The 16,268-nt window shown below is 41.8% G+C and overlaps 2 protein-coding genes across 5 annotated transcripts in view; one reads left to right on the top strand and one right to left on the bottom strand.

Moving 5' to 3' along the window:
* Positions 1-13,834, top strand: part of Kdm3a (lysine demethylase 3A) — a 43,772-nt gene extending 29,938 nt beyond the window's left edge. For all 4 annotated transcript variants that reach the window (XM_085840537.1, XM_021164263.3, XM_029478437.2 and 1 more), the window contains 14 exons: positions 1,726-1,878; positions 2,014-2,109; positions 2,461-2,588; positions 3,116-3,311; positions 5,202-5,374; positions 5,770-6,006; positions 7,023-7,194; positions 8,061-8,154; positions 8,678-8,808; positions 10,489-10,608; positions 10,689-10,828; positions 11,831-12,007; positions 12,093-12,227; positions 13,157-13,834. In XM_085840537.1, the coding sequence (XP_085696663.1) occupies positions 1,726-1,878; positions 2,014-2,109; positions 2,461-2,588; positions 3,116-3,311; positions 5,202-5,374; positions 5,770-6,006; positions 7,023-7,194; positions 8,061-8,154; positions 8,678-8,808; positions 10,489-10,608; positions 10,689-10,828; positions 11,831-12,007; positions 12,093-12,227; positions 13,157-13,237 (2,033 nt within the window). In that variant the 3' untranslated portion in view covers positions 13,238-13,834. The remainder of the gene's footprint in view (positions 1-1,725; positions 1,879-2,013; positions 2,110-2,460; positions 2,589-3,115; positions 3,312-5,201; positions 5,375-5,769; positions 6,007-7,022; positions 7,195-8,060; positions 8,155-8,677; positions 8,809-10,488; positions 10,609-10,688; positions 10,829-11,830; positions 12,008-12,092; positions 12,228-13,156) is intronic.
* Positions 13,835-15,419: 1,585 nt separating this feature from the next.
* Chmp3 (charged multivesicular body protein 3) overlaps positions 15,420-16,268 on the bottom strand; it is a 45,553-nt gene continuing 44,704 nt past the window's right edge. The window contains exon 7 of the mRNA XM_085840541.1: positions 15,420-15,927. The gene's annotated coding sequence lies outside the window, so the exon portion shown is untranslated. The remainder of the gene's footprint in view (positions 15,928-16,268) is intronic.

Consider the following 16,268-nt stretch of genomic DNA (forward strand, 5'->3'; position numbering starts at 1 on the left):
GATTCCTTGTGAAGTGAGAGGAACTAAAGAAGAGGATGTGAGGGAGTGATCAGTTCTTTACGAGAGCAGAAAGTACTCTTGACAGATGAGGACAAACCATCTCTCCTGACCTACTTCTTAGATTTCAACAATGGAATCCAGACATGTTTCTGGGGATTAGAAACTCCAGGAGCTGCTGGAGTTATTTTGAAGGGGGTAGGGGGCAGCTTTAGAATTATGCTTCTCTTGATGTGTTCAGAAGTCAGAGGTGTGTTTCAACTCCCTCTCTGCTCTGGATAGAATGAGTGACACAAGCTTCCCATTACGCTGGTGGCTTTCTTCCGACATAGATCTGGGTAAAGGTGGCGCATGTAAAGAAACTTGATTACAGTTGCTGCTCTGTGCCAGGCTGCATTTGACGCAGTGCATAGGCACTTGTTTGAAATGTGTTGGCTGCCTTCTTCCTGATAAGTCAGACCCGCTTTAGGTTCTAAGGAAGTGATGCTGGAGTTTTTCTTTTTTGTTGTTATTGTTGCTTTTTGTTTTCCCGTACAGAAAAAAGTACAGGTAGTTGTCTTTTAAGAGTATAATTAAGGAATTTTCTCTTTGTGGTAGATTTTTCTTTCTTGGTTTTATGATCATCCTGTTCTGTTACATAAGAAGCTGGTTGCATTAGAGAAGGAAATGAAATACCATGGATGATAATGAAAGAGATCATCCTACCAAGAAGGCAGTAAGAGCAGGTATTCACCACAGGCCTTATTCTCTAGTAAGTAGTTGCTAGGAAGTCTAAATATTTCCTAACAAAACACTCTAATACAAACAAATAGGACAGAGTTCATAAAACCTCATAAAATGCCCCAAGTTCTTGATATTGTGCCTGGCAAGAATTCACCACAGTCTTGGTTAGGAAAAAAATGTCTCTGTGGAACAAGAATGCAACAGTGTTGAACCAGTGGACACCGACTTGACCTCCTGCCATTCACACCTGTGTTCCCTTGTTCCTACTCCTGGAAGGAAGCTTTCTGATACTTGATATGGTCATCTTATTACACTCCTTCCTTTTTGGGGGAGGGGCTTCCAATTGGTATGCGTAGTCATGAAACCCCTTCCTCCAGTCAATGTGGTTTTGGCTCCTGGAATGGAAAATGTGGCTTTGTGGAGTCCTGGGTTGTTTCTCATTTTGCTGGATATTTGAGTTAGTGTGGATCAGTCCTGTGTATCAGCAAATGTCAGTTGTGGCCGTGGCATAATAAGGTTTCTGACAAGTGAAGGACATGACCTTGGTACTTTATACCCTACAGTAACTTAATACAGTGTTCCCTTCAGGACCTTTTAGTCTTTGTGAATTTAGGGCATCTGTGAAAATGCTGATGATTGGTTTGCAGTTTGAATAATACATTGTACACCTTGGAGAAAGTGTAGCCCATGCAGCCTTGAGATTCTAAAAGAATTGGTGAGGCTGGAACTGTGGTGAGGATACCTGTGGCTGAGTCCCAGCTCTGCACCTGCTGCTTACGAAGTCACTTCCTCCAGGAGGAAGAACAGAGTGTGAGTGCTTGGTGCTGCTTACACACGTGGGCAGGTATGCTGAGGGACAGCAGAGCTTCATGGGGCCGAAGCGTCTGTGGTAAAGTGGACAGACTAAGTGGGAACTCTAAGCACGGGAAGTCTCATACTCCCACCTATGTTTGGTTTCAGAAACCCTCTGTACCTCAGGCCTAAATGGCTTATTGATTTTTGCAGGACAGGTTGCTTGGAAACGAGCTGTCAAAGGAGTTAGAGAAATGTGTGATGTGTGTGACACAACCATTTTCAACCTGCACTGGGTGTGCCCTCGGTGTGGGTTTGGAGTATGTGTAGATTGCTACCGGATGAAGAGGAAGAATTGCCAACAGGGTGAGTGAGAACTTGAATATCCTCCACCCCGGTACACTGGACTTAAGTCTTTTGTCGGTTTGTGGTTGATGGTTTCTGAAGCACTGGGGTTTTAAGGCTCATGGAAAACAGTTACCACAAGTCCATTACTTACAGGTGCTGCCTACAAGACTTTCTCTTGGATAAGGTGTGTGAAGAGTCAGATACATGAGCCTGAGAACCTGATGCCCACACAGATTATTCCTGGCAAAGGTATTTTCTATGAGGCAGGGATCACCGCCCCCACACCTCCAGCCACTTGTCTTGGGTAACTTACAGGGGCTTTAGCTTGCTTTTACTTTGTGTAGTCTAATTGCCTGATTACTTTCAGTATTTTCCTAAACGTACTCAAGAAACACGTTAAATAATATCCCTGCACTTTTAAAGCTCTCAGGGACTACATAGTAGAAGGAAAGGAAGTGTCCATTTCAGGAAGGAGGGATAAAAAGGAAGGATGGACCAGACCATCTTGCTGCTGAGAAAAACATCCCTGTGGGAACATCTTCTGTGTTGAGACTGTACATGGTAGCTGTCTTTAGCACTTGACTCTGTCCTCTGTTTTAGCCCTCTACGATGTTGGAGACATTGTGCATTCTGTCAGAGCAAAATGGGGCATAAAGGCCAATTGTCCCTGCTCCAACAGGCAGTTCAAGCTCTTCTCAAAACCAGCCTTAAAGGAAGACCTGAGACAGGTACTGCTGCTAGAGCTTAGTTGACTGTCCTTATGATTTCATCTGTTTCTCAACAAACCCAAGGGCTTCTGTTGCTGTGTTGGAAAGAAACACAGACAGCGCTCAGTCTGGGAGAGGCTTCATTCATGCGTGCTGCAGTTCATCCCCTCTCCCTCGTCATGCCATTTTGTGTGCTTTATTTGTGACTTCTTAGTATGTTTGAAAGTAGACACAGATCAATCAGTCAATCACTTTAAAGCCACTTGGTGTTTGGGGCTGTAGTGATATGTGTATTCCTGGCTGATACGTGAGGGCAATACCAAAGTACGATCATTACTATGTCTTTTGTTTTCATTAGTAATACTCATAAGCTAAAAATTAAAATCTCTGTCTTATCTTTGTTCTGTGTTACACCAGAGGATTATTATAGTCACAACTGGGGCTATTATGTGACTTTGTGTTAGCTTTGTATTTTACTGGCAGGCTTTCAGGGAAGAAAGAAAATGTCAGTCTTCAGCTTATACCTAATTCTCCTTTTACATTTACAGACATCCTTGTCTGGAGAAAAACCAACTCTTGGGACCATGGTCCAGCAAAGTTCCCCTGTTTTGGAGCCAGTTACTGTGTGCGGGGAAGCAGCCTCCAAGCCAGCCAGCAGCGTGAAGCCCACCTGTCCCACCAACACTTCACCTTTAAACTGGCTAGCTGACCTTACCAGTGGGAATGTCAACAAGGAGAATAAGGGTGAGTGTCTCCCTCCCTCCTGAGGACTGGAGCACATTCACTGTAGACTTCTCGGTAAGCTTGCTGTGACACAGGAAGTGTTCCCTGCTGTCATTCAGGTACAAACCCCTGAGAAGGGACTGTCACCTCCTCATACAACCTAAGTGAAGTTGAAATCATGTTTGGTGAGAGGTGGTGATGAGAATTCTTAGTAGTACTACTGACAGCGTATACAAAAATAGCACATTCTGGTTCCTTTCCCCTTTTTTATCTCCCTCCTTGGCAGTCCTGCCTCTTCCCTACTCATTTCTTTCAGTGACTTTCTGTTTTGTGTCCTCTACAGTCTTGGTTTGAAACCAGCTGTTAGAACCTGGCGGGCTCTTCCAGTGGTTGCTCTAGAATCACTGAGTGAATCACTAGTTCATCACTGAGTATCAGAGCCCTGTGAGCCACCACACACACACACATCCCACCCATAGCTAATTGTTATGTGGCCTGATGTGTGTGCCCATTTCCAGTAGGAGAAAAGGCTAGGATTGATGTCCATGCCAAGTGGTAGGTAGATGACATTTCGTAGGCCTTCTCCATATTTTCTGGTTCTTAGGTTTTTTTGTGCTCCCTCTTCCTTCTGTGTTCTGTGTCCCTGGACCTGAGTTGTTGGACTTGTTTCAAGTGTTTGTTTACTTGCTGCTGTCCTGTCTTGTCTGGTCTCAGTGTACTGTCTTCTCTTGCATCCTTCTCCTACAACAGCTGGACTTTGGGATCAGATAAAGTTAGACAAGAATTTAGGTCATTTTGCTTTCTAGAAAGAGAAAAATCGAAAGTCAGTTGTTTTGTGCAGACATCTTAAAATTGTTCTGAATCAGCCTCATGATGGTGGTGCATGCCTTGAATCCCAGCACTCGAGAGGCAGAGGCTGGTGGATCTCTGTGAGTTTGAAACCAGCCTGGACTACAGAGTGAGTTCCAGGATAGGTAGGACTATACAGAGAAAACCTTGTCTTAAAAAAAAAAAGCCTTAATGAGATATGAATCCATCAAGGATTTGTAAGAATGACCATCCTCAGATATGTACATATAACTAAATATGTAAAAGTTAGAGAGGAAAGTACCGTGATGAGATGGAGAACCTGTGAGGTTTAACTCTGGGTATTTGTATACATCAGACTCTGAAATTAAGACTAGAAGGGGACAGCGTTAAGGGTTTCTCCTTCTCCTGCAAAAGCACTCACAGCAGACATTCTATTTGGGGTTGAGTTATTGTCCGGTTTAGTCTGAGCTTAGTTGATCCTGTATCAGCCTCCTGAGTAGCTAGGACACATGAGAACACCACTACACTTGGCATAACTTGTTTTGAAACTGTCTTAAGCGCTTCACTCTGTATTGGGAGTAAGATAGAGGTGCTTTTCCTTCTAAGCACTCTACTAGGAGTGCTGACACAATAATAAATACATTTTAAAGTACTATTTGCAGTGCTAGAGAGATGGCTCAGGGTTTCAGATCACTTGCTGCCTTTTCATAGGACCTAGGTTCAATTCCTAGCATTCATGCGGCAGCTCACAAATCTGGAATGTCAGTGTTAGGGGATCCAATACCTCCTTCTAGCCTTCACGGGCATCAGACATACATACAGGCAAGACACCCACATCCATAAAATAGGAATAGAAAATACTATACTCTTTTCTGGTTTCACCTGGGTATTTGATACTGTTGTAGAACATCAACTAGGAACTCTGACCTAACACACACCATTAGTTTTTATTCTTCTAGGGTTGGTTTTGGTTGGTTGGCTGGTTGGTTGGTTGGTTGGTTGGTTACAAGAAGAAAGCTACACCCTGAAGTTATTCTGCTAATAGAAACTAATAAGTAATTTGCCTTAAATGCACATCTGAATGTTTTTATTTTGTTTTAGAAAAACAGCTGACTATGCCAATTTTAAAGAATGAAATCAAATGCCTTCCACCCTTGCCCCCTCTGAACAAGCCCAGCACAGTCCTCCATACTTTTAACAGCACCATCTTGACACCTGTGAGCAACAATAATTCAGGTTTCCTTAGAAATCTTTTGAATTCATCCACAGCAAAGGTATGTGCTCATTTTATTACTTGTACCCCTTATGAAGCTGAGTAGAGAAAATGACATGAATCATGTGTCATTGTGGGTGCTTCATGGGCTCATAGGAATGGGTTGGGACACTATCGTCTTCCAGCTACAAAATTTTTTCCTGGTTTTCACTTTGTTAACCCTGAGAGTGTCTAGCTTGAGGACTCACCTCTTTACCTGTTTTTAAATTGCATTTTGCCAAATCCCTCAAATCCCAACAGTGTCTTAGTCACTTTCACTTCTTCAGTTGTGGCTTTTCTAATTTGGTCTCTTGTGGAAATTCGATGTGATGTGTGCACATCATACAGTTATAGAGATGGGTTTTTTCAATAGTAGAGAGTAGCATATGTAAGTTTTGTGTTTTTTATTAAATTCAGACAGAAAATGGATTGAAAAACACACCCAAAATTCTTGATGACATCTTTGCCTCTTTGGTGCAAAACAAGACTTCTTCTGATTCATCCAAGAGGCCTCAAGGACTGACAATCAAGCCTAGCATTCTTGGCTTTGACACTCCTCACTACTGGCTGTGTGACAACCGCCTGCTGTGCTTGCAAGACCCCAACAATAAGAGCAATTGGAATGTTTTTAGGGAATGCTGGAAACAAGGGCAGGTAATGCAGGCCTCTGTCCCCTCTCCTGTCTACTCCTTTGCGGACTCCCTGGTGTTGCTTATTTACTCTCCTCCTGGGTTGGTATTGTCTGTTTGGGGTAGATGTATTAGCACTGTCTGGCTGTAGCTTACTTTGTATAAACTGAGTCATCTATACTTTTTCCCACTCAGAATTTGAGTGCTTTCAGGCAGCTATTTGTTGGGGTTTGATGAGCGAGACAGGCCTGAGTTATCTTTTGTGGTCAACCTCAACTGAAGAAGTGAAAGTGACTAAGACACTGTTGGGATTTGAGGGATTTGGCAAAATGCAATTTAAAAACAAATCACATATCCCACTTTTAAGGATTAAAACCTGTGCCAGGGGCTGGTAAGGTAACTCAGTGGTTAAGAACGCCTGCTGCTCTTGCAGAGGACCTGAGTTGGTTCCCAGAATCCATGTTTGTATTGCTACTGCCTATTACATCTCCATGTTTAGTATATCTAACACCATCTTCTAGCTTCCAAGTACACCTGAACACAGATGGCAAGACATGCACAGAGGCACACGGGTATACACATAAATAAAAACAAATGTAAAAGAAAAATACAAAAGAAAAAACCCTATGCTCTGAAGGTTCTGCATGGGTCACAGCCATGTGGTGCCATCTTGAAATTGGTGTGCCATCCCCTATGATACCTGCTGTCAGGAGTAGCACTGTTGGCTCTTCAGTTGTGGTTGATCCATTCACAGTGTTCATGGCCTTGTGGGTAACACTTGTTGGCCTATATGTCAGGTTCATACACTCCTCGCCTGATACCGTGCCTAGGCGGGCATCAGAAGAATGGTCTCTTCTCTAGCAACTCAATAATCAAGCAGGAGAGCAAAGTGTGTAGCAGGTGAATAATGAAGATATAGCCACTGTGGATGCTTAGAGAACTTAGCTGTCATTTCACCAGCCGAGACTGAGAACCAGCTGCTTGAAGAGGGGAAGAACTAATAGATAGAGGTCAGACTTAATCTCCTCCTCCTTCCTTTAGCCAGTGATGGTGTCGGGCGTGCATCATAAATTAAACACTGAACTCTGGAAACCTGAGTCCTTCAGAAAAGAGTTTGGCGAGCAGGAAGTGGACCTAGTCAATTGTAGGACCAATGAAATCATCACTGGAGCCACAGTAGGAGACTTCTGGGATGGATTTGAAGATGTTCCAAGTATGTATTAAAGGCTTCTCAAGGGGGTTAAAGCTCTGTAAAGTGGACACAAGAATAGCAGGAGCGTAAAGATTCAGGGCTTCAAGAGGAACTGTCTTTTTTTTTTGTTTTGTTTGTACAAAGTTTATGCTTTTGAAGTGGTGTATTTCTTGTAAGAATAGTTCTGAGTAATCCGGATCTGTAGAGTTCAGAAGGTGAGGGTATAGGGAAGAGGGCACAGATGGTCCATCTTAGTCCCTGTACAGAATAGGAGGTGCTCTCAAACTCTATCAGAGCAAAACAAGTCCTTTCTATTTCATTGAGTTTGAGCCCCTGAGAGTTTTGTTGCTGAGGGGAGATGGCAGTGAATGACACTGGCAGTGGGCAGTGAGTGACTACTGATACTTTCACAAAACTACGAGGAAGGCAAAGTCAGTCCAGCAACAAGCTTTGTGTGTTCAAAAACAAGAACAGTCTTTATTTTGCTTTCTCTAAGATACAGCTTTATTTCTTGTGGCCATAAAAATAAGAGTTGGCAATTGGCAGGAATAGTGAAATAGGGTTTGTATGCCAAGTAAATTTTTTTTTATTTTGAAAAGGTTCAGATAAGCCAGGAGTGGTGTTGCATGCCTTTAATCCCAGCACTTGGGAGGCAGAGGCAGGCAGATTTCTGAGTTCAAGGCCAGCCTGGTCTACAAAGTGAGCTCCGGGACAGCCAGGGCTACACAGAGAAACCCTGTCTTGAAAAACCGAAAAACAAAACAAAACAAAACAAGAAAAGGTTCAGATAAAATACTTTATTTGCAATATTAAGATATTAACTAACTTGTCCTTTTTTGTTTCTGAATTATGAATAACAATTCCTTTATTCTGTTTAATCTCTCCAGACCGTTTGAAAAACGACAAAGAAAAAGAACCAATGGTGTTGAAACTTAAGGACTGGCCGCCAGGAGAAGACTTCAGAGACATGATGCCTTCCAGGTATGCTTTCAGATGCAGATTGAGTGAACTCCATCCTTCATTTGGGGAATGCCAAGTTCCCTTCTCAGATAGCAGGAAAGTAGTTTTTAAGGAAGTTTAAGACAGCTTCATGGTTTTATTGGTTCTGATGTTTTTATCTTGTATGCATACCTTTAGGAGATAGGTACATTTTTAATGAGATGGAGAAAGCAGTGACTTTAGATCTAGGTAGGAATGGTCTGCACATTTAATGTGGACGTGCCCTACCCTGAAGACTTTCAGGCTGGTTTTCAGGCAGTCGTGGATCAGACCCACCCAGAGTAATAATGTGTCATCCCAGAGTCTAGTTCCACTCATGAAAGACTTCTCAGCTCGATAACCTGAGACATTGCAGATCATTTGAACATACCTGTGTAGTTCTGAACATCAAGGCTAGCCACCTCTGTCTCAGATTTGGTCTTTTTTGTATAGAAGGAACAAATATCCTAGTATACTAAAGTAGAAAGGAAGCTTGCTTTGCAAATTATTGGGTTTCTTGTTCTAGGTTTGATGATCTGATGGCCAACATTCCACTGCCTGAGTACACCAGGCGAGATGGCAAACTGAACCTGGCTTCCAGACTGCCAAACTACTTTGTACGGCCAGACCTGGGCCCCAAGATGTACAATGCTTATGGTAAGAAGGAAATAAAACATAGTGGAAATAAAACAAGATGTTTGGAAAAATTAAATAGAAAGCGGCTGGACACTGCTTTCATTCTTGCACGTTTCTCTATTTCTTGGTCACATGTATATGTGTTTTCATAATTGCAGTTTTAAGGCAGGTTGCAATTTTATAGTTCTGTTTTCTACACCTATAATTAATAGAACTTCATATTGTGTGGTCATTTCAGTCTTGGTGGATATCTAGGTCAGTTTTGCTATTGTTTCCCACTGATGTTATGTGTGTGCATGTGTTTTGCAGAAGTTATGATGCTGTAGAAGAAATGAATATCTGAGAAGGTTTTGAGATCAGTTTCTGGCTTGGTTTAAGTATTTTAGCCAGAGGTAGATCTGTGTGTCCTAGACACCAATAGATGGCAGTGCCTGTAAAAGTTTTCCTTATGATTTGGGGTGGGGGTTGTAGTATATAATCTTGTTCTATCTGAGTTGATGCTTCCTTGGTTTAGAGTCTGGTTATTTTAGCATAATAACCCATGCCAGTGTGGGTAGGCTGTGTAAGAATCAGTTTATCCTTCTTTTGTTGTTATCCTCCATTTTACAGTGTTGTGCAGCCACAACAGCCTGCTGTCCCAGTTATTCTGGGACAGGCACTCTTCTTCGGAGCTTTACTCCCAGTCTCTTATATTTATGATTTTATCAATACATTCATTATTGGGGGCTGGAGAGATGGTTCAGTGGTTAAGAGTGTTGCTGCTCTTCCAGAGAACCTGGGTCAGTTCACAGCACCCTGATCAGCAGCTCTTACGCTAATAACTCCAGCTCTAGAGAGTCTCATAACCCCTGACTCCTACTATATGTACACATGTGACATACACTGAACACAAACCCAAAACATTAAAAAAAAAGTTTTAAAGTATTTTTTAAACTATTTAAAGTATTTTTTGTTTATAGTCTGCTTTTATGTTTTAAGTAGACTGACTTTTCAGACACGCTTTCATATGGCCGTATGTAACTTGTTTCATTCACCTTGGTTTTGACATGTCAATTCCTTTTTGTACTTGCATTTTGTACTTTTTTTTCCACCAGATAAATACCTTTTAAATTCATTGAAAGCTGCCATGTCTAGTGCAGGTGCTCTTATGCTCACCATCCAGTGTAAACCAGTCAGCTCTTTTATTATGATTGTCTATTCCATTGTCTTCCCTTTATATGCTCTTTTACCATTTTAAAGCACATCTCAAATTTCATTATTTGAACCAAATGCCCAAGGCTTTACCTATTTGTAGGGCTGTTATTTCAGCAAAGTGGAAACAAAGCAAAGTAGAGCTAGGTTTTAGGGTCCTAGGTGACACAAAGGTAAACTACCATCCCTTGGTTTTAGCCCCTCTCAAATAGCATCCACCAAGCAAGCTAGAAGTGAGACCTTTCTCCAAACAGTGCAGCCTCCTTTCTGAGGTTGCTGTGCTTAGTTTCCTACCCAGTACAGAGGGAGAGTGCTGGTATCAAGAGTGGCCACAGAGCAAGGTGAGCCACCTTCTGTGGACACACTATGAACACGGAAGAGAATTCAGTGCAATGGGCAGTGTTCCCTCCTGCTTGCAGGTCATTTTACCAATCTGATTTCTTACTTGTATTCTTAGTTCTAAACATCCTGGTATACTCAGGCTTTTTCTTTCTTTCATTCTTTTTAAAGGATTGATCACTCCAGAGGATCGGAAATATGGGACCACAAATCTTCACTTAGATGTATCTGATGCAGCCAATGTCATGGTTTATGTGGGAATTCCCAAAGGACAGTGTGAACAAGAAGAAGGTAGGATCTGAAATACTGAAGCTGGGCTTACTGTCTAAGCCAGAATACACTGTTCACACTTGCTTTTTCTCTTGTTCTAGAAGTCCTTAGAACCATCCAAGATGGAGATTCTGATGAACTCACAATCAAGCGATTTATTGAAGGAAAAGAGAAGCCAGGAGCCCTTTGGCATATATATGCTGCTAAAGACACAGAGAAGATAAGAGAATTCCTTAAAAAGGTGAGTTGCTAATCTTGTGTCATGTGGGGAGAGCATAAGAATAGCAATACTATAAATTCCCATACAGTGCAAATCCGTATCAATTGGATGGGCTGTCAGTAGTTGCTAAGAAACAAGGATTCTAAAAAAGGGGAGGCCTCATCTTCTGTGTTTATTTTCAGTTTTAATGCACTTGGAGATTTTTGCTGTCTTGAGTTTGCCTGATCATCACATTATACCTTTGTTGTTGTTGTTGTTAATACTGCCTTGAAAGTAGGAGCATTTCACTAGTTCATGAATCAGTCCTTGGCCCCAAGGTCTCATGTTCTGAATAAGTTGCTAAAGTCTCAGTTGGTTTTGTTGTTGTCATTTGGTGAGAGACTCAAATGATTGTCATTTAAAGGACGAGCAGGAGCCGGGAGAACTCAGTTTCACTGTAGTTGCAGGAAGTTATGTGCAAGTCCCCAGCTCTGGAAAGATGGAGCTGGCTCTCCTGACACTTGTTCAGTGTTGAGGCTGCTGATTACAAACCAGGGATTTGTGACTAATACTCTCAAGTCATACTGAGTCATAGGAACATTCCTAGCCCATTTGTGGTCCTGACACCAGGTAGGTCTTTAATAGCCAGTTGGTAAAAATCAGACTATTTGACTTCTGGTCACCATATTCCTTTTATGATGTCACTTTTTTTTGTAGTAGGTTTTCCAGACACTGAATGTAGCAATCTTTGGGACTTTTCATAAGTCAGTCAGTAAGTCCAAGACACATTGGTTCATGAGGAATCTGTTTACATGTAAATAGAGGACCTAAATATTGTTCAAGAGAGCAGAGACTGTAGGAAGTGATAGCAGGAAGCACGGGTCTGTGTTTCTCTTGATTGCATTCTGTTCGTGAGCTTGAACATGATTTCCACCAGTGGGAACACATAACTTGAAGACAGCCTGATGTTTATTGACAACTTGTATTTCACTCTTACTGGATTTGACATTTGCTAAGTTGCATGCTATTTTTACTGTATTGTAGGTATCAGAGGAGCAGGGTCAAGACAACCCCGCAGACCATGACCCTATCCACGATCAGAGCTGGTATTTAGACCGATCGCTGAGAAAGCGCCTCTATCAAGAGTACGGCGTGCAAGGCTGGGCTATTGTACAGTTTCTTGGGGATGTGGTGTTTATCCCAGCAGGAGCGCCACATCAGGTCAGAACCTGTTATTAATTCCTGTTTTTTGCCTTCCTGCTGTGATCTTGTGGACTTCTTACAGATGTGGCATGGTGTCTTCCAGGTTCATAACTTATACAGCTGTATCAAAGTGGCTGAAGACTTTGTGTCTCCGGAGCATGTTAAACACTGCTTCTGGCTTACTCAGGAATTCCGTTACTTGTCACAGACTCATACCAACCATGAAGATAAATTGCAGGTAAAAATAGCACCAGGTAGCCGGGTGTGGTGGCGCACACCTTTAATCCCAGCACTGGGGAGGCAGAGGTAGGCGGATTTCTGAGTTCGAGGCCAGACTGGTCTACAAAAGTGAGTGCTAGGACAGCCAGGGCTACACAGAGAAACCAAACCCTGTCTCGAAAAACCAAAAAAAAAAAAAAAAAAAAAAAAAAAATAGCACCAGGTCCGGGCATTTGCTTCCTATGGCTCATGATTCAGTAGTGACCTTAGAAAGAGAGTCAGCCTATCTGGCCATGTCACCATTGGGATAGCTTTCTACCTAGTCCTGCCATGCGCTTGAGTGATAAAGCTACAAGGCCAGAGAAAACCTCACCCTGGTCATTGCTTAGGCACTTAAAGTCTTGATCCCTGGCTTAGGCATAGCCAGTGTTCTGGAACACACACAGGACCTTTTGTATTGCAGTGCTTTTGCTACTTGTGGTTGAGCAGGATTGGAAGAACTGAACATTGGGATCAGATAGGGCTGTTGTTCAGAGACTTCGAGTAGTGGTGTGCATGTGCGCGTGTGTGTGTGTGTGGCAGCTCACATTGCAATCCCAGCTTCACTAATCCAGAGTCTGAGGAGGGTTTGAAGGCCACCCTGAGCTATACAGCAACATCACAATTTAAACTAAATCAACAGTGAATTAATGCATATTGCTTCAGGTTTGAAAACTACAAGTCTGATAAAACACTGTGTACTCACCTTGGCCAAAACTGATTGTAAGTTCTTCAGAGAAGGATGGTGTAGGTATGGCATACTGGTCTCCAGGAGCCAGAGGCCCTCAAATTACATGTTGAGCATTAATTTAAGTTCTAAGAGAAGTTTGTGTATGTGGTGAAATTATTCTTGGTGAGAGATTTTAGGTTTAATGAAACAAGTAATTTTTTTTTCTTCTGTTGCTTTAGGTGAAGAATGTTATCTACCATGCAGTGAAAGATGCAGTTGCTATGCTGAAAGCCAGTGAATCCAGTTTGGGCAAACCTTAACTCTTCTCGTACAGTGGAGATGAATTATTGGCAGCTGATCAAACTCTTCAGGCAGGATTCCTGTGGACTTTGAGATTTCCTGTTACCTCATCTTCTTTTTTAAAGTACACCTAACTTGGGAGGGTACTGTCTCTAATGTATATTTCTAGTGTTTACAGACACTAAGTGTGTATATGTAGTAACTATTTACAGACCACGCATCCTTATACTGTGACTTCACCTAGATCTTCTACCAAGCTGAAGACCTGCTGGCTCTGAAACAATCCTTGCAGTTACTCCCCAGCTGTTCGTCTGGACAGCTCATTCAAGTGGATTTTTAACTATTAGGGATCACTGCGAAGTTTCATTGGATTTTATTTTATGTCCTTCAGAGCACCCTCCCCCACCCACTAGGGTCCAGAAGAGCAATGGAGAAGTGACAGCTAATGGTGCAGTTCTAAATAGATTGCATAGGACTGGCATTATATAGCAGAAATAACTACTGTATAATTCTTGGGGTTAACCATCTTTAGTTAATGGAATTTTAATTTAAATGAAGCTTTGCTAATTTTAAGTGGTAAGCATTTTGCATTAAAATATTCCTATAATATTTTGTCGCTGTTCTTTGGCCTTTATTCTTTGTTTACTCTCTCAAAAATAAAAGGGCTAAACTATTGAATTAGATAATCATTTCTTAGTGACTAATACAGCGCTGATCTGTCCTGCTTTTGTTAAGAGCCATCACCAGTTTGAAAATGGGAACTAACCAAAACCCAAATAGTGCCTGTTAACTGCTAGGGTTAGGACAGTTGCACGTAAAGTCCTCATCTCTGTGAAGGGACAGCATTGGTAAAGAAGGCTACCTTCTGTGGTCCCTCTCCTGGGCTGCAGAAGGCATTTGTTCATTAGTGCTAAGCACACAAGGCCTAGAGTGTAGGTGTTAACCTTCCAAGTAATAATACATTTTTTAAGTCTATTGGAAACAGTTTTTGAATATTTCTTACAAGCTCCTTTGTAGATTTGGATCTAGAATGTACACTATTGCTTAGAAATCAGCTATGTCAGAACAGCAGAGTAGGGAAGTCACCTTCAAGCCTGCTGTCAAAGGTTCTCATACAGAATTACAAGAACTGGTACCCAGGGTTGAACTTACCTTAATGACAAAAGGCAAGAGCCAGCAAGAACTTTTCCGTCCTCATATATACCTGAAGTTGGATTCTGGACTGATCTAGTTCTTACTCTGGAACCTCTAGTAGATTCAAAGAAGAATGTAAGAAGTGTGTCAAAGACATTGTCAGAACGGCCATGTGTAGAGAAAATCTGCATGCAACTTAAAGTGAAGCAGGATGGTTGCAGCTAGAAATTCAGCTTGAGAGGCAGCAAGAGGGCTCTGGTTACTTACAGTGTTTTTCCTCTAATGTGATTAGAGAAGGAGAGAAACAGCCCATGCAGTTTCCTCTGACTATTTCACATAAAACTCACACATGTCCCATATTAGTTAAAATAATGAAGTATACAAGAGTAAAGTTCTATGAATTAGATGGGGGGGGGGTTACATTGAATATTAGAAAACAAAAAGGATGCTAATTTTCCAGGTTTTTTTTTTTCTTTTTTTGGTTTTTTTGTTTGTTTGTTTGTTTGTTTTTCGAGACAGGGTTTCTCTGTGTAGCCCTGGCTGTCCTGGAACTCACTTTGTAGACCAGGCTGGCCTCAAACTTAGAAATCCACCTGCCTCTGCCTCCCAAGTGCTGGGATTAAAGGTGTGCACCACCACCGCCCAGCAATTTTCCAGTATTTAAGACCTGTCATTAGATTGAGCAAACCTAACTAAACCAATAAGGATATGTTTCTAAATTGTAATAACCTAAACTTTGGGGAGAGAGCTGAGTCTAAAGTACTTGATCTGAGATCAAGTCCCCAGCACAAGCAAAAACCTGGGCATGGAAGTACCTGTAGCCCCAGTTTGCTGAGAACAGCCTAACCACCTTCTAACACCCAAGTCAATGTCATACCCATGATAGAGATTTCCAAGACTTCTCCAAGTAGATGGGGATAGAAAGCACTTGTTTCAGAGGACCCACAGAGCTGCTTCCACCTGCTTGCAACCTGAGCTCCAGGTGCTGTGGTACCATTTATTTCTATCTTCAATCAAAACACTCAGGCACATGAAATATTCTTTTAAGCCAAGTTTTTTAATCTAAAAGTGCTAAGAGAATGACTGAGGAAGACATCCACCATTGACATAGCTTTCACATATGTACTTTATACAAAATAAGTGTAATCTAAAAATGGTTCCCTAATGATGCCTCCAAAGTACTTCTATGTTGAAAATATAACAGCCATCCTGTAGAATCCGTGCCTCAAATGTTAAGAATAAATAGTATGACCAAAGCCATCAATTAAAGGAAAAAAATCAGAATGAAAGCAATGTATTTGGAACCGATATATAAAACTACAACTCAGGAAAAATGGTGGTTCAATTTAAATCAGTGCCTGGAATTATTTCTAACATGAATTAGCCACAGCTCTCCACAGAAAGAGAACTAACAATATACAGACCTAGGGGTTATTAGCACTGCTTACAGGCTGTGTGGTACTGTAGTCCAATGGCTGTCATCCACAAGGCTCGATGGGTGCCTCTGCAGTCACAATCTGGAGCTGAAGTCCTAGGGAATTGCTGGGGAGTTGCTGGTCTTTACTCTGTTGGAATTCTGAAGAAGATGGATGTAAAACTGGCCTCAGCAAAAGAACAAATGAACGTGCCTTCAACAGTGAGGCCAAGTACACAAAGAACAAAGCTGCTCTTGACATCCTTTTATTTGGGCTGCCACAAGAAAGTGTGACCTAGATTTAAGGGTGGGCCTTCATGATTTAAATAATCTGGTTAAGGAATTCCCTCACAAACCAGCCCAGCAACTTGGATTTTATGTGACCAAGGTTAGCCATCACAGACATATGAGAAGGTTTAACTATACCAAACTTGGCAAATGATGACACAATAATGCATACTTAAAAAGAAAGCAGCACCACACTCCTTGGATCCCAACACTTG

The sequence above is a fragment of the Mus caroli genome, unplaced genomic scaffold (genome assembly GCF_978045245.1).
Source record: "Mus caroli unplaced genomic scaffold, Mus_caroli_1 scaffold_7, whole genome shotgun sequence".
In the NCBI taxonomy this organism is placed as follows: domain Eukaryota; kingdom Metazoa; phylum Chordata; class Mammalia; order Rodentia; family Muridae; genus Mus; species Mus caroli.